The 22895-nt window shown below is 45.6% G+C and overlaps 1 protein-coding gene across 1 annotated transcript in view; it reads left to right on the plus strand.

Annotated features, from left to right (window-relative positions):
• The first annotated feature begins 1198 nt into the window (after positions 1-1198).
• The window catches only part of mogat2 (monoacylglycerol O-acyltransferase 2), a 50147-nt gene continuing 28450 nt past the window's right edge, over positions 1199-22895 (plus strand). Inside the window, exons 1-2 of the mRNA XM_048533125.2 lie at positions 1199-1427; positions 6919-7097. Coding sequence (XP_048389082.2) covers positions 1334-1427; positions 6919-7097 — 273 coding nt within the window. The 5' untranslated portion in view covers positions 1199-1333. The remainder of the gene's footprint in view (positions 1428-6918; positions 7098-22895) is intronic.

Here is a 22895-nt window from a genome sequence, read left to right on the forward strand (position 1 = left end):
ACCTTTCCGTCTTCCCTGGACTGACCTATCCCCTCCCTACCTCCCCACCTATACTCTCTCCACCTATCTTCTTTACTGTCCATCTTCGGTCCGCCGCCCCCTCTCACCCTATTTATTCCAGTTCCCTCTCCCCAACCCCTCTCTGATGAAGAGTCTAGGCCCGAAACGTCCGCTTTTGTGCTCCTGAGATGCTGCTTGGCCTGCTGTGTTCATCCAGCCTCACATTTTATTATCTAGGTTAAGTAGCAGGCATCTTTTCCCTAATGCAGGGGATTTCAAGACCTGGGGGATGTATTTTTAAGACGAGAGGAGAAAGATTTAAAAGAGACATAAGGGGCGATGTATTTCCATAGAGAGTGGTTTGTGTGTGGAATGAACTTCCTGAGGCAGTGATGGATGTGGGTACAGTTACAACGTTTAAGAGACATTTGGATAAGTACATGAATAGGAAACGTTTGGAGGGATATGGGCCAGGAACAGGAAGGTGGGAATAGTTTAGTTTGGATTTATGGTCAGCATGGACTGGTTGCACTGAAAGGTCTGTTTCCATGCTGTATGACTCTATGACTCTAAGTCATAGAATCATAAAATCCTTACAGTGTGGAAAGAGGCCTTTTGGCATCAAGTCAATACTGATAGTCCCAAGAGCATCCCAAACAGACCCAGACCCCCACTCTGTCCCCGTAACCCCACATTTAACATGGGCAATCCACCTAACCTGCATATCTTTGGATTGTGGCTGGAAACCGGAGCACTCAGAGGAAACCCACACAGACACAGGGAGAATGTGCAAACTCCACACGAACAGTCGCCCGAGGGTGGAATCAAACTTGGGTCCCTTAGGCTCTGGAAAGTTTCTGAGTACTGTTAAAATGTCAATACAATGCCCTTATTCAAAAAGGGAGAGAGGCTTCATGTTTGCAAGCTCATGGGTCGATGTAACCACACCCGTACAGACTGCAGTGCTTCAAGAAGGGAGCTCACCACCAATTTCTCCAGGTAATAAATGCTGGCCCAGCAAATGATACACACATCCTAGGATTGAATAAAATCATTTGAAGAATGCAGCAACTGGAACGATTAGAATCTACCCCATAGCCTGTAACACATGACCTTTGTCAATGAGGTAAGGTAAGCTTGGCCCTTTGGCCTTCCCCTCCCCCCTCTGTATAACAATGAAAAACGCTATCTACTGTGGCTCTTTTGCAACAAGCAATTAGCTTTGTTTAAAGTGCATGCAGTGAAAGAAGACTTTGCACGGTGACCCGAAGCAGTCTCACTGATTTCCTTCTGGGATTCTGTCCATTGAAATAAACACCTTGGGGGTTCCAGGATGCTCATCAATTTCGCCCCACTGAGGTTGCCATTGTATCGCCGGGTGCAGACAGCAGTCGTCCTCCTGTGGGTGTTCTCCTTCCTTGCCCTCGGTAAGTGAGATTTGACTTCCGCAACCCTCTTTCTGCCTTCCCTCTTCAGCTGCGTGTTAACTGCACAGTTAGGGTCTGTGACCTCCTGATCTGTCACCACTGATCCTGAGTTGTTGCAGACTCAAAAATATAAAATCCACTTCAGGTACACACCGAATTAACAGTGTGGATGCATCTTTAGGAGCAGCGTTTGTAAGATTTGCAAGCAAGGCCTGGTTTCTTAAATAGCTAAGCCTTACTGATAACACACTCGAAGCACTTCACCTTCCTGAAAGAGAGAGAAAACAAGGTGTAGAGCTGGATGAACACAGCAGGCCAAGCAGCATCAGAGGAGCAGGAAGGCGTAGACCCTTCTTCCTCACCATCCTGTAATCCCATCTACAGGTGAGTCACTGATCTGCTCAATGCAGCTCAAAGCTACAGCTTCTGTTTGGAATTTTTGCGGTCATCTGATAGCTAACGAATTGTCAAAAACTTGTGTTAAGATTTGAGAAAAATGTGACCTGTTTGCCCCCAGAAGAAGTGTCAACAATCAGGAGGCACAGATTTCAGGTGATTGGTGGAAGGAACGTCTTCTCTCAGAGGGGAGTAAATCTGTGGATTTCTTTCCCACAGAGGGCTGGGGCATTAAGGCTGAGAAAGACAGATTTTCAATCAGTCAGGGAATCCAAGATTGTAGGGAAACGGCAGGAATGTGGAGTTGATTTCAGATGGGCTGTGATCTCATTGAAAGGCAGAGCAACTCAATGGGCTGAATGGCCAACGTCTGCTCTTACGGTCTTATGGATTAGGGATGTGAGGAAAACTATTTTCATCCGGAAGGCAGTGGGTGTCTGGAATTCACTGCCTGGTCTGAGAGTTGAAGAGGAAACCCTGAACTCATTTAAAAGGAACGTGGATCTGTATCTAAATGCTGGAACCTGCAAGGCTACAGAATGGAGCTGGAAAGTGGGATTACAATGCGAGGCTAGTATATTCAGCCAGTACATACATGATGGGCTGAATGGTCGCTTCTGTGCTGTAGCTTTTTTACAGTTCTATGTGCGTTTATATGGCACCTTTCATCTCCTCAGTACAATCCAAAGAAGCCAGCTTTGTGAAGTGTATTCACAGGCGTAATTCAAAGACATATGGCATTAAACATGTGCACAGCAAGCTCCCACAAACAGCTATGTTTGAATGTCTAGGTACACTGGGGACAAGGGTCTGCTTTAAGCTCATGTACCATAGGAGACTTCAACAGGACGTTGGTGAGGCCTCTTCTGGAATACTGTGTCCAGTTCTGGTTGCACGGCTATAGGAAGGGCCACGGGATCCGAAACGTTAACTCTGTTTTCTCCTCCACAGATGCTGCCAGACCTGCTGAGCTTTTCCAGCGACTTTGTTTTCGTTCCTGATTTACAGCTTTCTCAGTTCTTTTGGTTTTTGTAGGAAGGATGTTGTCCAGATGGTTAGAGTTCAGGTGAAATTCACCTAGATGATGTCAGGTGTGGAAGGTTTGAGTTAAAAAGTAAGGCTGGAGGGGCTGAGGCTTTTTTCCACTGGAGCGTAGGAGGTTGAGAGGTGACCTGATAGAAGTTTATAAAATAATGAGGGGCATGGATAGGGTTAATGGGAGTTGTCTTTTCCCTCGGGTGGGGGATTTTCAGTCTGGGGACACAATTTTAAGGTGAGAGGAGAGAGATTTAAGAAGACACGAGGGGCTTTTTTTTATGCAGAGGGTGGTTCGCGTGTGGAATGGACTTCCTGAGGAAGTGGTGGATGTGGATACATTTACAACATTTAAAAGACATTGGTATAAGTAAATGAATAGGAAAGGTTGTGGAACGATATGGCCAGGAGCAGGCAGGTGGGACTAGTTTAGTTCAGGAACATGGTGGGCATGGACTGGTTGGACCAAGGTGTCTGTTTCTGTGCTGTGTGACTGTATGGGGAGGCCATTCAGGCCTCCAAACCTGTCCTAATATTAGACGAAAGGTTGATCTGTGCCTCAAGCACGTTTATCCCCCTCTGCTCCATGACCCTTAATGCTGCTTGTCCCATCAGCCCAACAACTTGCACTCAAACAGCCCCTGTAAAAAAGTCCCAAGTCAATTTATGGGAGTGTTTACTAAGCTATATTTGACATAGGCTGGATAAATACAGAGAAATGTTTAACCTTAGTAGAGGAGTCAATAACTAAGTCCCACAGAATTAAATTAACAGACAGGAAGACGATTTGAGGAAGTGCTATTTGACGTTGAGGCTAAAGTATCTGGAACTCACTGCTTGGGGAATTACACTATCATTTAAGAACTATTTAGACGATCACTTGAAATGTCAGAGTATATGAGGCTATTGGTTCAGTGCTGGGATTAGTGCAAATAGAAGCTTGAGACTGATGTGGACCTTGTGGGCAGAAAGACATTCTAGGGAGAAATATCCAGTCCCTCCACCACTAATGCCCAGTAGCAGCTATGTGCACTGCCTCCAAAGACTCACTGCAGAATTTCAACAAGCCTCCTTAGACAGCAACTTACAAATCAATGACCACTTTCTTATAGAAGGATAACGGCAGCAGACATATGGGAACGCCACCACCTACAAGTTCCCTCCAAGCAACTCACCATCCTGACTTGGAAATATATCACTGTTCGTTCACTGTCACTGGATTCCAGAGTTCTGTCCCTAAGGGTACCCACATGTCTGAGTAATGTACAATCATCATCAGCCAGAGGTGCCAAGAGGATGATCCATCTTTGGCCTCCTTCAGTCGTCTCCAACGTTACAGATGCCAGTCTTCAGTCAATTTGATTCACATCATGAGATATCAAGAAATGGTTGGAGGCACTGATCCATCAGGGGAAAAAAAATGGAATTTGTCGTCAACAGTGCTATCAAGCACCATCTGGTCAGCAATAATCTTCTCAGTGACACCCAGTTTGGATTCTGCCAGGGCCACTCAGCTCCTGACCTCATTACAGCCTCGGTCCAAGTGTGGACGAAACAGCTGAAATCCAGAGCTGAAGAGAGGGTGACAGACCTTGGCATGAAGGCTGCATTTGACTAAGTGTGGCATCAAGAGCCCTAGTAATACTTGAATCAGTGGGTACCATGGGCAGACTCTTTACTGGTTGGAGTCATACCTGGGACATAGGAAGATGGTTGTGGATGTTGGAGGTCAGTTCCAGCACATCTCTGCAGGAGTTCCTCAGGGTGGTGTCCTAGGCCCAACCATCTTCAGCTGCTTCATCAATGACCTTCCCTCCGTCATAAGAACAGAAGTGGGGATGTTCATCCATGATTGCACAATGCCCAGAACATTCCCAACTCCTGAGGTGCTGAAGCAGTTCATGTTCAAATGTAACAAGACCTGGAAAACATTAAGGCTTGGGCCGACAAATGGCAAGTAACATTCACACTATACAAATGTCGGGCAATGGCCATCTCCGATTAGAGACAATCTAACCACTGCCACTTGGCATTCAATGGTGTTACCATCACTATCAACACCCTGGGGTTTACCATTGATCAGAAACTCCACTGGACTTACCACATAAACATAGTAGCTACAACCAGCCCAGCTCGTCCCCTCTCCCCACTGCATCACAAAACCAGCCCAGCTCGTCCCCACCTCCCTAACCTGTTCTTCCTCTCACCTCAAGCGGCACCTTCATTTCCCACCTACCAACCTCATCCCGCCTCCTTGACCTGTCTGTCCTCCCTGGACTGACCTATCCCCTCCCCACCTTCCCACCCATACTCTTCTCTCCACCTATCTTCTCTTCTATCCATCTTCGGTCCGCCTCCCCCTCCTTCCCTATTTATTCCAGTTCCCTCTCCCCATCCCCCTCTCTGATGAAGAGTCTAGGCCCGAAACATCAGCTTTTGTGCTCCTGAGATGCTGCTTGGCCTGCTGTGTTCATCCAGCTTCACACTTTGTTATCTTGGTAGCTATAAGAGCAAGTCAGAGGCTAGGAATACTGTGGCAAGTAACTCACCTCCTGACCCCCCAAAACCTGTCCACCATCAACAAGGCACAAGTCAGGAGAGTGATGGAATACTCCCTACTTGTCAGGATGAGTGCAGCTCCAATAACACTCCTGTAGCTTGACACCATCCAGGACAAAGCAGCCGCTTGATTGGCACCACATCCACAAACATTCGCTCCCTCCACCATCGACACTCAGTAGCGGCAGTGTGTACCACCTACAAGATGCACTGCAGAAATTCACCAATGTTCCTCAGACAGCACCTTCCAAACACATGACCATGTCCATCAAGAAGGACAAGGGCAGCAGATACATGGGAACACCACCATCTCCAAATTCTTTGAAGTTTGCATCATGTGCAGATAGAGGCGTTAAGAGGCATTTAGCATGCAAACCTTCATTGTTCAGATCTTTGAGTATAGAAGCTGGGAAGTCATGTTGAGGTTGCACAGGACATTGATGAGGACTCTTCTCAAGTACAGTGTTTAGTCCTTGTCACCTTGTTATACAAAGGATATTATGAAGCTGGGGAAGGTTCAGAATAGACTTACCAGGATGCTGTTGGGATGGATGGTTTTGGTTCTATGGCTGGATAGGCTGGGACTTTTTTCTCTAGAACATAGGAAGTTGAAGGGTGACCTTACATTGATTTTTAAAATCATGAGTGGTACAGATAAGGTAAAAGGCAGGTGTCTTTTACATAGGGTGGCATATTTCAACACTGGGGACATAATTTTAAGGTCAGGGGAGACAGATTTGAAAAAGACATGAGTGGCAACTTTTTTTACACAGAGGGTGGTTCATGTGTGGAATGAATTTCGAGAGGAAGTGGTGAATGCAAATACAGTTACAACTTCTAAAAGACTTTTGGGTAAGTTCATGAATAGGAAAGATTTGGAGGGGTATGGGGCAAAAGTGGGCAGGTGGGGCTAGTTTAGTTTGGCATTATGTTCAGCGTGCACTGGTTGGACCAAAAGGTCTGTTTCCATTCCTTAATACTCAATGATTGTAAGTCACTCACCATCCTGAAATGCATCACCACACCTTCAGTGTCACTGGGTCAAAATCCTGGAATTCCATTCCTAAGGGCATTGTGGGTCAAGAAGGCAGCTCACTACCACCTGGGACAACTAGGGATGAGCAACAAACGCTGGTCCAGCCAATGACACAGCCCTTGAATGAAATAAGTCAGATCTTTGCACCGAATTGTAAGTGTTCCTTAAATTACATTCAGAACAAAAGTTAAGATATTGATCACTTGTAGCTTCATTCAGGCTCAGGTGATGTGGCCAACAAACCCTTGATGTTGGGATTCTGACTTAGTGAAAGAGGACCATTGAGCCACACAAGCTCCATGGTGCTAAAGGTTCTCTCCCAGTGCTGTCACGACCATCACGTCTCGAAAAGCCTTACCGCCCACCCATGGTCCACATCTTTTGCAATTGACTAGCGCCTGCAGTTGATTTCAGGGAGTGTTTTGCCAGTGTGTTACTGTCAGGGCTTCTTTCCTCACTCCACAGCTCAGTGCTGCCTTGCCCTGTTTGGTGGCCTCCTCTTCACCCGTTTCTGGTTTGTGTCCGTGCTCTATGCGACATGGTGGTTTTGGGACCGCAACACGCCTTACCAAGGAGGCCGGAACTTTCGCTTCCTCCGGAGGCTGAGATTATGGAACTACTTTCGGGACTACTTTCCAATTCATGTAAGTATCCAGGAGCATTGAATCTAGCCATGTGGAGCCGCAGTTGTGTACTTTTCACTCTTTTTTTTAATGGCTCAGAGTTACTATATATTTATTCAAGTTGTCTCATCCCACTGGAAAAATTAAGCTAAAACTTAATACATTTCTGGTTGGGTCTCAGCCGGACTGTTCAGCATCAACATCTTCATCATCATCATCATCATCATTAGTGGTCCCTCGTAGATAAGTATGACTCTCTTCCACTCTCAGGGTGAGTCCATAGTTAGTTGGAGCAAAAGGTGGGCATGGGAAAGGGGTGGGTGGGGCATAGGTGTGGCAGTGTGCTCCTTATGCTGTTTTCGCCCAGCTTCCACATTTTCCCGACAGCAAGTCTCGAGGTGCTCAATGCCTTCCCCGATACTCCTGCTCCATTTTGGAGGGCCTTGGGCTAGTGATTCCTAGGTGCCTGTGGGAAAGCCGGACTTTGCCAGTGAGGCCTTGAGGATGCCACTGAAGTGTTTCCTCTGTCCCTCAGGGGCTCTCCTGCCGTTTTGGAGCTGGGAGTAGAGCACCTGCACAGGGATCCTCATGTCGGTCATACAGATGATGTGTCCAGCCCATCGCAGTGAATCTATGGTGGCTAGTGCCTCGAAGCTGGGGATGTTGGCCTGTTTGAGGATGCTGGTGTTGGTGCGTCTTTCTTCCTAGTAGATTCGCAGGGTCTTGCGCAGGCCATGTTGGTGGTACAGCTCCAGAGCTTTGAGGTATCTGCTGTCAACAGCCCATGTCTCACAGCCGTATAGGACAGCAGGAGCCACCACAGCTCTGTAAACCGTGAGCCTGGTGTCAGTCCTGATGATGTTGTCCTTGAACATCCTGATGCTCAAGCGGCCGACCTTCTTCAACCTTACAACCTCATGGTGGTACAGTGGTTGGCACTGCTGCCTCATAGCACCAGGGACCTGGGTTCGATTCCACCCTCAGATGACTGTCTGTGTGGAGTTTGCACATTCTCCCTGTGTCTGCGAGGGTTTCCTCCCACAGTCCAAAGATGTGCGGGCTAGGTGGATAGGGTGTGCTAAATTACCCATAGTGATCAGGGATGTGAAGGGTAGATGGGTTATAGGGGGATGGGTCTGGGTGGGATGCTCTGAGGGCCAGTGTGCACTTGTTGGAATGAAGGGCCTGTTTGCACAGGATCCTATGAAAGGCCTTGAACATCCTCAACTCGGAAACATTATGGACCATCCTCTACTGATTTAAAGAGCTGCAGCCAATTCTGGATGGCCTCTTTTGGGAAAAATGGGAATGCATTTGATCGAGTGCAGAGGTGATTTGCTAAGATGATGCTAGAGACAAGACTGAAGAAGTTGTGGTTTGTCCCGCTGAACGAAAAGACTAATCAAGGGGGGATTTGTTAGCCATTGTATTCTGATAGATATTTTGAGTCCAGAATGTGGCTCATTTGCAGCTGGTGGAATACATAGGAAAACAAAAAGGACACATTTGATCCCTGCATTCTTTTAAAATTTCCCTAGAGCTTGAGGAGCCTAAAGTATTACCAATTACATTAATCACTAGCTGAATCAAAGAAAACATGCCAAAGGAATCAATACTCTTGCTTCCTTCAGTACAAATTGTGCTGGTCATTTAGAATTTTGGCATTCCTACATTTGTCCTAATTAGTGCAATGAGGTAATACTTTTCTGGCAATATTTAAGGGAGATGATCAAAATGCTAAAGGTCTTCCAGGCGAACTGGTTCCACTGGCAGAAGGTTTGGTAACCAAACAATATAACAAGCGGCCAAAGAACTAAAGAGAGGGAGGACGAGAGACGAGATCTCAGGAAGGCAAGGGTCAGACTGGATAAAGGTCTGGTATCCAAGAATTTGCAATTTTTTTTATTACTTGTTGCACATTGTCACCTCTGTCTCAACCAGCATTTATTGCCAATCCCTAATTGCCCCGTGAGCAGTTAAGGGTCAGTCACTTTGCTGTGGGCCTGGGGGCACATGTAGACCAGACCGGGTAAGGATGGCAGTTTCCTACCCTGAAGGACATTAGTGAACCAGATGGGTTTTTGCTGACAATTAACAATGGTTTCATGGTCATCTTTGGACACTTAATTTCAAATTTTTTGATTGATTTCAAATTCCGCCTTGGCGGGATGCAATGCCAGGTTTCCAGAGCATTCCCTGAATCTCCGGGTTCGTTATCCAAGCGGTAATACCATGAGGCCATCGCCCACCCCTGGTCAATTTGGTGTTGCCCGGGGATTCAGTTCGTTTTTTGGAAAAGATGTGCGACTGTGGCCCCATGATTACGCCTTGTGGAAAATCGCTTCCCACCTTCTCTTTCCTGTCATTTTATTTACAAATACTCTTCCATAGGTTTCGAAACTGAATTCTAATTCTTGAACTGTGTTGGTGATATTGATTCCTTGCTAATAACTTACTGATTCATTCATTCATTGCCCATCCCGAAAATCCAGAGAACAGCTAGCTGTCAACCACAGGGCTGTGGGACTGGAGTCACAGGTCAACGATACTGGGTAAGGAGGGCAGATTTCTTTCCCCAAAGGGCATTAATGAACCATGGGATCTTAGAGTCAGTGAGTTGTTCAGCATGGAAACAGACCCTTTGGTCCACTTGTCCACGCCTACCAGATGTCCTAAATAAATCTGGTCCCATTTGCCAGCATTTAGCCCATATCCCTCTAAACCCTTCTTATTCATATACCCATCCAGGTGTCTTTTAAATATTATAAATGTACCAGCCTCCATCACTTCCTCTGGCAGCTTGTTCCACCCTCTGCTTGACAACATTCCACCTCAGGTCCCTTTTAAATCTTTCGCCTCTCAACTTAACCCCATGCCTTCAGTTTCCCTATCCTAGGTAAAGACCTTGACTCTCATGTCCCTCATGGTTTTATAAACCTCTACAAGGTCACCCTTCAGCCTCTGATGCTCCGGGGAAAATTGTCCGTGACTATTTAGCTTCTCCCTGTAGCTCAAACCCCCCAGTCTGAGTAACATCCTTGTAAATCTTTTCTGAACCCTTTCAAGTTTAACAACATCCTTTCTGTAGCAGGGAGAAAAGAATTGAACCCTCTCTGATGAAGGGTCTAGGCCCGAAACGTCAGCTTTTGTGCTCCTGAGACGCTGCTTGGCCTGCTGTGTTCATCCAGCCTCACATTTTATTATCTTAGAAAAGAATTGATCGCAGGATTCCAAAAGTGACCTGACCAATGTCCTGTACAGCCACAACATCACACCCCAACTCCTATGCTCAGTGCACTGACCATTAAAAACAAGTGTACCAAATGCCTTCTTCACTATCTTTCCACATGTGGCCCTGCTTTCAAGGAACTATGAGCCTGCGCTCTTTGCTTTGCAACAGGACCTTTCCATTATCCAGATGGATCTTTACAGCAATCGATAGAGGTTGTATTGGGTTAGCATTTTAACTCTAAGGCTTTAGTGGATTCAAATTCCACCATCTGCTATGGTGGATTTTGAACCCATGCTTCCAGCAAAGGTTCTGGATTCCACAAGCCAGCAGCATTACCATTACACCATCATGTCCCCTTGGTCAATTCATTATACTTCTGGCGTATTATTCCTGTCATAAAACCATCGCGCTACCAAATCCACGGAGTTGTGGAACCTGTAACGGTATTTAGCACATAGTTCATCAAACTTCAATCAGTTAAACATAAAAATGTTAATAAAAAGCAAACGAGTTCCAAAAGTTGAAGCCATTTAGTGGTTTTCAAAATCATAAGCAGGCTGGATAGCTCCACAAGCATCCACTCTCTCCCCCACTGACACTCAGTAGTTTCCTTCAGTGTCGTTGGGTCAAAATCCTTCAATTCTGTCTCTAAGGACATTCTGGGTCTACCTACAGCACAAGAACTGTAGGCAGCTCACCACTACCTTCTCAAGGGCAACTAGGGACAGGGAATAAGTACTGCCCAGTCAGCGACGCTCACATCCTGTGATTGAATAAATAAAAAAGAAGCTGTTCCCACTTGTAATGAGGGTAAGAAAGAGAGGAGGCAGATTTAAAGTGATGTGCAAACAAAACAAGGGCCATGTGAAAAAAAAAAGATTTTCTATTGTGAGTAGTTATGATCTGGAATGTACTACCTGGAAATGCAGTGGGGGCAGGGTCAGTTGAGGCATTCTAGAGGAGCATAGGATGAGTATTTGCTTAGAAATGGTGTGCAGGGAGATGGGGAGATGGCAGAAGATTGGCAGTACATAATAGAACCAATGCGGGTACAATGAGCCAAATGGCTTCCTTCTGTGTCGTAACACTTCTGTGATTCTGGGATCGTAGTCTAATTAAGTACAGCTTTATTCATTTGAGAAGTATTTAGCTGAGCACGTGAAATGCCGTGGGCCAAAGGCTATGGGCCAGGGGTTGGAAAATGGGATTAGAATAGATTGTTGCTTGATGACAAGAGTGGAGATGATGGACCAAAGGGCCTCTTTCCATACTCTGTGGCTCTCTTATTCCCTATGAACTCTTTTAAAATGTGGGGAACCATCAACTTCAGTGATAATGGGAACTGCAGATGCTGGAGAATCCAAGATAATAGTGTGGAGCTGGATGAACACAGCAGGCCAAGCAGCATCTCAGGAGCACAAAAGCTGACGTTTCGGGCCTAGACCCTTCATCAGAGAGGGGGATGGGGTGAGGGTTCTGGAATAAATAGGGAGAGAGGGGGAGGCGGACCGAAGATGCACCAGTGCAGTTCTTCCCCTCCCCCCACTGCATCCCAAAACCAGTCCAGCCTGTCTCTGCCTCCCTAACCGGTTCTTCCTCTCACCCATCCCTTCCTCCCACCTCAAGCCTCACCTCCATCTCCTACCTACTAACCTCATCCCACCTCCTTGACCTGTCCGTCTTCCCTGGACTGACCTATCCCCTCCCTACCTCCCCACCTATACTCTCTCCACCTATCTTCTTTTCTCCCCATCTTCGGTCCACCTCCCCCTCTCTCCCTATTTATTCCAGAACCCTCTCCCCATCCCCCTCTCTGATGAAGGGTCTAGGCCCAAAACGTCAGCTTTTGTGCTCCTGACATGCTGCTTGGCCTGCTGTGTTCATCCAGCCTCACACTTTGTTATCTTAACCATCAACTTCAGATGGATGTCACCTGACCCCTAGTGGTAACAGCTGCAAAGTGCAACGACACCTCCACTGTTAATTGAACAATGTGATTTACTCTCTGATACTGCCCAGATCAAGCAATATTGAGGCAGGCAGAATTATTCAAGGAGTAGCGCTCAAAAAGATCATATTTTCACAAATTAATCTCCCTTGACTAATCCAACACACCCCAGCTGAGATGGCATTGAGACTCTTACCAATTTTTATAAGTGCACCACAGAAAGCATTCTGAGATAACAAGGTGTAGAGCTGGATGAACACAGCAGGCCAGGCAGCATCAGAGGAGCAGGGAAGCTGACGTTTCAGGTCTAGACCGTTCTTCATGTTTCTGAAGAAGGTCCAGACCCAAAAAATCAGCTTTCCTGCTCCTCTGATGCTGCCTGGCCTGCTGTGTTCATCCAGCAGGCCAAGCAGCATCTCGGGAGCACAAAAGCTGACGTTTCGGGCCTAGATCTGATGAAGGGTCTAGGCCCGAAACGTCAGCTTTTGTGCTCCTGAGATGCTGCTTGGCCTGCTGTGTTCATCCAGCCTCACATTTTATTATCTTGGAATCTCCAGCATCTGCAGTTCCCATTATCTCCATTATCTGTGTTCATCCAGCTGTACGCCTTGTTATCTCAGACTCCAACATCGGCAGTTCCTACTATCCCTAATGGAAAGCATTCTGTCTGGAGGTAACATGGTTTGGTACAGCAACTGTTCTGCCCAAGACCATAAGAGGTTACAGAGAGTTGTGAATGCAGCCCAGTCCATCACACATCCTTCCATCCAATGATTCCATCCATACTTCCCGCTGTCTCGGGAAAGCAGCCAACATCATCAAAGATGCTTCCCGCTCCAGTTATGAGCTCTTCCAACCTCTTCTGTCAGTTAGAAGATACAAAAGCTTCAACACACGAACCAACAGATTTCAAGAACAGCTTCTTCCCCGCTGTTATTAGACTCCTGAATGGACCTCTCAGATTTTAAATTAAATGTTGATCTTGTTTGTTTTGTGCACCTTCTTTGCAGCTGTAACATGTATTCCTCACCATTTTCTATTACCCTAATGCACTTTGTATGGTGTGATCTATCTGCACTGCATGCAAAACAAAACCTTTTGTGACAATAATAAAACAAATCAAATGAGCTGATACCCCACATTCTACCCTGTATATGGGGGTGGTCATACATAACATTGATGTGTGTGTATTAACTCCAACCAAGCCCCATTTCTTTATCAATGCTGTGCTCACTGACCTATAATGGCTCCAGATCAAAGCAGTTACTTGATTTTAAAGTTCTGATTTGTGTTTTCAAATCTCTATCTGGGCTTAGTACCTCTCATTCTCTGACATCTCCTCCAGCTCCACCGTGTTCCTGGATTCATCAAATACCAGCTACTTGGGAATGTCTACTTTTAATTGCTCTACTGTTGGTTGCTGTACCTTAAATTGCCTGGATGCTAAGTCCTGGAACTCACTCTATAAATCTCACCAGCTCCTTATCTCTCTCCTCCCTTGAGGTCCTCCCCCAAAATCAAGCGGTGTCACACTTCATTGCTTTCTTCTTAAAAATTATTGGGATGTGATAGTCCTGCATCAGTTGTTCAGTAAATGAAATAAAACAGTAGGATGATGCAGTGCAGTAGGAGGCCATTTGGCCCACTGTGTCTGAGCAGCTCTTTGAAAGATAATTATCACAGAGAGAGGGCAGCAGAGATTCACTAGGCTGGTACCAGGAAAGCAGAACCATCCTATGAAAAGTGATTGGTTTATAAGGAGAAGTTGGATAAGCTGGGACATTTTCCACTGGAAAATAGGAGGTTGAGAGGTGACTTTATAGAAGTTTATAAAATCATGAGGGGTATGGCTAGCATGCATGACAGGTGTATGTTCCCTAGGATGGGGGACTTCAAGACCAGTGGGCATATTTTTAAGGTGAGAAAGAGATTTTAAAAAGACATGAGGAGCAATTTTTTTTTTACACAGAGGTTGGTTCATGTGTGGAATGAACAAAAGAACAATGAACAAAGAAAATTACAGAACAGGAACAGGCCCTTCGGTCCACCAAGCCTCCATCGACATGCTGCCCATCACAACTAAAAGCCCCTGCCCTTCTAGGGACTGTATCCCTCTATTCCCACCCTATTCATGTATTTGTCAAAATACCCTTTAAAAGTCACCATTGTATTCCACTACTTCCCCCTGCAGCCAGTTCCAGGCACCCACTACCCTCTGTGTAAAAAACCTACCTCGTACATCACCTTTAAGCCTTTCCCCTCGCACCTTAAACCTCTGGGCCCTGGTAACTGACTCTTCCACCCTGGGAAAAAACGCTTCTGACTATTCAGTCTACCCATACCCATCATAATCTTGTAGGCCTCTATCAGGTCACCCCTCAACCTCTGACGTTCCAGTGAGAGCAACCCAAATCTCTCCAACCTCCCCCCATCGCTAATGCCCTCCATACCAGGCAACATCCTGGTAAATTTTTTCTGTAGCCTCTCCAAAGCCACCACATCCTCTGGCAGTGTGGGGACCAGAATTGAACACAATATTCCAAATGCAGCCTAACTAAGGTTGTATAAAGCTGCAACATTACCTGCCAATTTTTGACCTCAGTGCCCTGGCCAATGAATGCCAACCTCCATATACCTTGACAACCTTCTCCAACTGCGTTGTCACTCTCTGTGACTCCGTGTACCTGTACACCCAGATCCCTTTGCCTATCAGTATGTTTAAGAGTTCGGCCATTTACTGCATATTTTCCAACTGGATGAGACCTTCCAAAATGCATTATCTCACATTTTTCTGGATTAAACTCCATCTGCCATCTCACTGCCCAAGTCACCAACTGCTCTATATCCACTGGTATCCTTTGACAGTCCTCATCGCTATCTGCAATTCTACCAACCTTTGTGTCATTGGCAAACTTATTAATCAGACCAGTACATTTTCCTCCAAATCAGTTATGTATATTACAAACAGCAAAGGTCCCAACCCTGATCCTAGTCGTGGCCCTCCATACAGAAACATACCCTTCCTCTGTCTTCTGACTGAACCAGTTTTTTAACCATCTTGGAAGCTCACCTCTGACCCCATGTGACTTTACCTTCTGTATCAGCCTGCCATGGGGGATCTTGTCAAAAATCTTACTGAAGTCTACGTAGACAACATCCACTACCCTACCCTCATCGATCATCTTCATCACTTCCTCATAAAACTCCACCAAGTTAGTGAGATACGACCTCCCCTTCATAAAACCATGTTGCATCTCACTAATATGCTCACTGATTTCCAAGTGGGAGTAAATCCTGTCTCAAAGAATCCTCTTCAATAATTTCCCTATCACTGACGTAAGGTTCACCAGCCTGTAATTAGCTGGATTATCCTTGGCAGCCTTCTTAAACAAAGGAACAACATTGGCTATTCTCCAATCCTCTGGCACCTCCCCTGGAGCCAGTGAAGATACAAAGATTTTTCTCAAGGCCCCGGCAATTTTCTCCCTTTCCTCTCTTAGTATTCTGGGGTCTATCCCATCAGGGTCTGGGGGCTTGTCTACCTTAATGTTTTTCAAGACCCCCAATACCTCCTGCTTTTTGATCTCAGCATGACCCAAACTATCTACACACCCTTCCCCAGACTCATCAACCACCAAGTCCTTCTCTATGGTGAATACTGATGCAAAACACTTATTTAATACCTCACCCAGTTCTACTGGTTCCACACATGAATACACTTCCCTGCCTTGAGGGGGCCATCCCTCAGCCTGATGACCCTCTTGCTTTTTCTATATCTATAAAAAGCCTCGGGATTTTCCTTAATCCTCCTGGCCAATGACTTTTCATGACCGCTTTTATCCCTCCTGACTCACTGCTAAATTTTCTTTCAACTTTCCTTGTACTCCACCCTTGCTTTGTGTGTTCCCAGCCTTGCTAAATGCTTCCTTTTACTTTTTGATTTGGCTCACAATATCTCTCATTAAACAGGGCTCCCTAAATTTGCCATACTTATCCTTCATCCTTACAGGAATGAGCCAGCTCTGAGTTCCCAGCACCTTAAAATTGAAAACCTCCCACATACCATAGGTTGACTTGCCCTCAACCATCTGCTTCTAACCTACATTCTTCAGTTCCTGTCTAATATTGTTGTAGTTAGCCTCCCCCCAATTTAGCACCTTCACCTGACAACTACACCGATCTTTATCCATCCGTACCTTAGAGCTTACTGAATTGTGATCACTATTCCCAAACTTCTCCCTTACTGAGACATTGACCAACTGGCCAGGCTCATTCCCCAATATTTGGTCCAGTACGGCTCTTTTCCTAGTTGGTCTATCTACATACTGTTTCAAGAAGCCTTCCTGATGCTCCTTAAAACTCTGTCCCATCTGAACCCCAAGCATTAAGTGAGTCCTAGTCAATAAATGGAAAGTTAAAATCACCAATGACAACAACCCTGTTACTTTTACATCTTGCCAAAACCTGGCTACATATCTGTTCTACTATCTCCTGCTGGCTGTTGAGAGGCCTGTAGTAAACCCCAAACATCACGATTGCACCCTTCTTGTTCCTAAGCTCTACCCATATTGCTTCGCTGTATGAGCGGTCCGAGGCGTCCTCCCGCAGTACAGCTGTGATATACTCCTTAACAAATAGTGCAACTCCCCCACCCCTTTTATATCCCCCTCTATCCTGTCTGAAACATTTGTATCCTGGAACATTAAGGTGCCAATCTTGTCCCTCCCTTAACCAGGTATCTGTAATAGCAACAACATCATAGTTCCTAGTACTAATCCGAGCTCTGAGTTCATCTACCTTACCCATTACACTTCTTGCATTGAAACAGGTGAACTTCAGTCCACCAGATCCGCTTTGATCAGCAACCACACCTTCCCTGCTCTTCCTCCTAGTCGTACTGGCCTCATTCTCTAGTTCCCTTTCAGTCCATTCACCTCTGCATTGGTTCCCAGCTGCCTGCCAAGCCAGTTTAAATCCTCCTGAGTGACACCCGCAAACCTCCCAGCCAGAATATTTGTGCCCCTCCAGTTTAGATGCAACCCAAGCTTCTTGTACAGCTCCCACCTGCCCCGGATGAGATCCCAATGGTCCAGATATCTGAAACCCTCCCTCGTACTCCATCTGTTTAGCCATGTGTTGCACTATCCATGTGTTCCATTAGCTGCACTATCCTCCTATTTCTGGCCTAGCTGGCATGTGGCACAGGGAGTAATCCCGAGACTACAATTTTGGAGGTCCTGCTCTGTAACTTTCCACCTAACTCCCTGAACTGCTGCTGCTGCATGACCTCGTCACTGATCCTAGCTATGTTCTTAGTGCCAATATGTACTACACCATTTGGCTGTTCACCCTGTCCCTTCGGAAAGCTTTCTGCCCATTCAGAGGCATCCTGGGCCCTGGTACCAGGGAGGCAATACACCACCCTGGAGTCACTTTTACATCTGCAGAAGAGCCTGTCAATACCCTTAACTATAGAGTCCCCTATAACTATTGCTCTTTGTCCTTCCCTGGCCATCAGTGTGCCTACTGCTGCTGTTACCCCCGATGAGCCATTCCCCACAACAGTATCCAAAACAGTGCACGCGTTAGAGAGGGGGAACCACCACAGGGATCCCTGTACTGGCTGCCAGCCCCTTCTAGTGATCACTATATGTCTGTCTGCACCTTGGGTGTCACCACATCTCTAAAACTACTGTCTATGATGCTTTCCACCACCCTCATGCTCCTAAGTAAATCCAACTGCCACTCCAACCTATGCATCAGCCTGTGAAGAGCAGCAATGGAGTGCACTTCCTGCAGATGTAGTCATCCAAGACACTGGAAGCTTCATCACTTGACAACAGCCCCTCCACAAACCACCTTCTGGAAACAGTGATTGCACTGATGCAGATTGTACCGGCATCAGCCAATCAGTGTCACCACTCTGCTGCCCTCATCCAGGGAGGTGGGAGTGGATAACTACATTGATAAAAATGTTTGGAGGGATATGGGCCAGGAGCAGGCAGGTGGGACTAGCCTGGTTTGGAATTATGTTCAGCATGGATTGTTTGGACCAAAGAGTTTGTCTCCGTCCTTGTGACTCTATGACTGTACAACTGGGTGTGTATTCACTAGAGTTTAAAAGGATGAGAGGAGATCAGATTGAAATGTACAAAATTCTAACAGGTTTGGACAGGTTAGATTTTTCCCCTGAGTGGGGGAATCTAGAACCAGGGGACACAATCTTAGGATGCAGGGTGGGCTATTTAGGACTGAGACGAAGAAAAGTCTCTTTAATTGGAGGGGAGTGAACTTGTGGAATTCTCTACTGAAGAGGGCAAGTCACTGATAAGATTCGACAAAATAGATAGACACATTTTGCATTTTAAAGGAATCAACGATTTGGAAAGAAAACAAAAATATGGCATTGAGATGGAGGATTAGTTATGATTGTATTGAATAGCAGAGCATGCTTGAAGGGCTTGAAGGTTTCTATGATACCAATCAGCCCCACCCTCCTTCTCTTATAAGTTAGCATCACAGAACCATCTCAGTTGAAGTATTTCACAGCCTTATAGAATCATTACATTGCAGGAGGCGGTCAATCAGCCTATCTGATCTATGTTATCTCTTGAAATTTTCCTGCCTTCGCCCATAACCAGCATATTGTTTCTTTACTGAACAGTTTCCAAAACAAGCGATAGGACAGCTCGTATACAAAGGATCAGGAACCCAACTTCATGCACAACAGAAAGGGGGCAACTTGAGAAGGGCGCAGTCAACATAGGATTGAAGATGTTGTTTAAATGCAGGCAGCATATGAAACAAGATAAATGAGCTTGTAGCACAGATTCAAATTGACACGTACAATATTGTGGGTATCACTGAGATATAGCTGCAAGGGGATGAGGGCTGGGAACTAAATATCCAAAGATGAGCATCTGATCGAAACAACAGAGGGGCAGAGGCAATGGAGTAGCCTTGGCCATAAGAGATGAAACTAAATTGATAGCAAGAAGCAATTTAGGATCCGAAGGCTAGAATCTGCGTGGATAGAGTTAACAGAGGCTGGATAGGCTAGGACTTATCTCACTGGAGCATTGGAGGTTGAGAGGTGACCTTATAGAAGTTTATCAAATAATAAGAGGTATAGATAGGGTTAATGGCAGTTGTCTTTTCCCCAGGGTGGGGGGTTTTAAGACAAGGCGGCATGTTTTTAAGCTGAGAGGAGGAGGATTTAAAGAAGGCACGAGGGGCAATTTTTTACACAGAGGGCGATTCGTGTGTGGGATGAACTTCCTGAATAATTGGTGGGTGTGGGTACAGTTACCATGTTTACAAGCCATTTGGATAAGGACATGAATGAGAAAGGTTTGGAGGGATATTGGCCCGCAGCAGGCAGGGGGGACTAATTTAGTTTGGGATTATGTTCGGCGTGGACTGGTTGGATGGAAGGCAAAAAGACCCTGTTCGGAGTTACGCACAGGCCCTCTAGCAGTAGTCAGGGTGTGGGAAAGAAAATAAATTGGGACTTAGAAAAGGCATGTAAGAAAGGCACCTATCCCAATAAGCACAGGAGACTTCAATATGCAGGTGGACTGAGAAAATCAGGCCGCTGGCAGATCCCAAGAAATGGAATTCTTGGAATGTCTATGAAATGTTGTTTTGGATCAGCTTGTGGCAAAACTCATTAGGCAACAGGCAATTCTGGATTTGGGAATGTGTAATGAGACGGTCTTGATTAGGGAGTTTAAGGTGGAGGAACTCCTAGTGGACAATGACTGTAAAATGCGAGCATTAACCCTGCACTTTGAGAGGAAGAAGCCAGAGTCTAATGTACTATATTACAACTGAGTAAAAGTAAATACAAAGACACGAGGAAGGAGCTGGTCAGAGTTGATTGGAAGAGGAAACAGCGGAGCAACAATGGTAGAGGTTTCTAGGAGTAATTCAGGAGGCACAGCAGAAATTTATCTCAAGGAAGAAGAAACAAACTAAAGGGGATGATGAAATGAAGCTGGCTGACATGGGAAGTCAGAGGCAACATAAAAGCAAAAGAAAAAACATACAATGCGGTGAAGATTAATGGGAAGCTAAAGGATTGGGAAGCCTTTAAAAACCAGAGAAGGCCAACAAAGAAAGCAATAAGAGGGAAGAAGTCAAAATCCTAGAGTTAGTATTACAAAAGAAGATTCCAAGATTTACTTTAGAAATATAAAAATTAAGAGAGAGGCAAGGGAGGTTAAGAGAGAGGACTTTGGACTACTGGAAAATTTAGGAATAATAATGGGGAACAAAGAACTAGCAGAAGAGCTGAATTAGAACTTTGCATCAGTTTTCACAATGGGAGACACTAGTAACATATCACAATTATTGAATCCCTACAGTGTGGAAGAAAGCCCTTCAGCTCATCGAGTCCACACTGACCCTCCAAAGAGCATCCCATTCAGACCCACCCCCTCTACCCTGTCCCTGTAACCCTGAAGATGCGGGCCCTTGTCAAATACTTTAGTAAAGTCCATGCCTGTTACCATTGTGTTCGATTTATCTGGTTTTGGTAATGTGTTTGATAAACAATCTAAACTTTCTGGTGATGATTCGTTAAGCTTGGGTGTGGACTCAGAGTAACGTGAATGGACGCCACAGAGGCTACAAGAGGTAGGGCTGTAGTCAATGGTGCGCATGTTTTGTGATTGCAGGAAAATATTCAAACTTTTGTCAATAAACCTGTGGCACATTTTGTCATAGTTACGGATGTATATTCACCAGTGTATTCTGTGCATTATGAAGGACCATTGACATGCAATTCCTCCTGGCTTTGGGGCCTCTACCAGAATTGCAGCTTGTTAAGTTTCCAATCAATCCTTTCAGAGATGTTATTACACAACTTTGTAGCAGATGGGACCTTCAACCCTGACTTTCTGTTCCAAGGGTAGAGACAGTACCACTTTACCATGTGGGCATCACTGGTGAGGCCAACAGAGATTGTCCATAAGGCAGTTAAGAGCCGACCATATTGCTGTGGATCTACAGTCACATGTAGGCCAGACTGGCTAAGGACAGTGATGAAGGGTCTAGGCCCAAAATGTCAGCTTTTGTGCTCCTAAGATGCTGCTTGGCCTGCTGTGTTCATCCAGCTCCACACTTTGTTATCTCGGATTCTTCAGCATCTGCAGTTCCTATTATCTCTTGCCCAGGAGTGTGCAGGCTAGATGGGTTAGCCATGGGGAATGCAGGGTTTCAGGGATGAGTGGGACACTCTTTGGAGGGTCAGTGTCAATTTGATGGGCTGAATGGTCTGCTTCCACCTTGCAGCATTCTATGAAAGTGGGACTAGTGTATATTTAGAGTAATTTCTCTTGTCTGCGCTGACTCGATAGGTTGAAGTGTCTGTCCTAAGCTGTATGATTCTAGGATTCCGTGAGCGGGCACAAGACAACTGAGGGTAGATAAAAGGGTTAAAAGGACAATGTTGATATCCGTTTCTCTTTGTGGTTCTGTCAACAAACAAAAAAAGTCTTGCAGTGACCTTGCATCCCTCGGCCCCTTGTTTATTCAGATTCTCTTTACAAGGCTCACTTCTAAACCTGTTTGGGGGAAGGATTGAGTGATCTCACCATGCCCTGGCAGATCAAGGATCAAGGATCTGAAAACAAAAACCATTCAATATCGATGTGTAAGCTAAACAAAAACAGACTCAGACCATGGATGGGTAGCCACTGAAAGTTGAGAAATATAACATGATGTGCATGTTCAACATGAAAGGCACACACATTCAATTACAAATGAAACAAAACAGAAAAAAAGCCTTCATGAACGGCTGACAAATACAGATATCGATTGCACTGGAACCTGGAACATAGAACATAGAAAAGTACAGCACAAGAACAAGGCCTTGAGCCCACCAACCCTGTGCCAACCGTGATGCCATTCTAAACTATTCCCATCTCATGCACATGGTCCATATGCCCCTATTTCCTGCCTGTTCATGTGTCTGTCTAAATGCCTCTTAAATGTGGCTATTGTATCTTCTTCAACCAGCTCCCAGGGCAGTACGTTCCAGACACTGACCACCCTTTAATTAAAACAGCTTTCTTCGTCATCTCCTTAAAACATTTCCCCTGTCATCTATGCCCCCTAGTATTTGACATTTCATACCCTGGGAAAAAGACTCCAACTGTCCACTCTATCCATGTGTCCCATAATTTTGTAATACTTCTGTCAGGTAACCCCCTCCGTTTCTGATGCTCTAGTGAAAACAATCCAAATGTCTCTAACCTCTCCTTTTCACTAATACACTTCAATTCAGGCAACATCCTGGGATACCCCTTTTGACCCCTCTCCAAAGACTTTGTACCCTTCCTATGGTGTGGCAAGCAGAACTGCACACAATCCTCCAAATGTGGCCTAACTAAACAGCATCTCAGGAGCACAAAAGCTGATGTTTCGGGCCGAAACATCAGCTTTTGTGCTCCTGAGATGCTGCTTGGCCTGCTGTGTTCATCCAGCCTCACATTTTATTATCTTGGAATTCTCCAGCATCTGCAGTTCCCATTATCTCTGGCCTAACTAAAGTTTTGCACAACTGCAACATGACTTGCCAACTGCTATACTCAATGTTCTGACGATGTATGCAAGCATGCCATATGCCTCCTTTGCT

This window comes from Stegostoma tigrinum, chromosome 6 (genome assembly GCF_030684315.1).
Source record: "Stegostoma tigrinum isolate sSteTig4 chromosome 6, sSteTig4.hap1, whole genome shotgun sequence".
NCBI classification, from domain to species: Eukaryota; Metazoa; Chordata; class Chondrichthyes; order Orectolobiformes; family Stegostomatidae; genus Stegostoma; species Stegostoma tigrinum.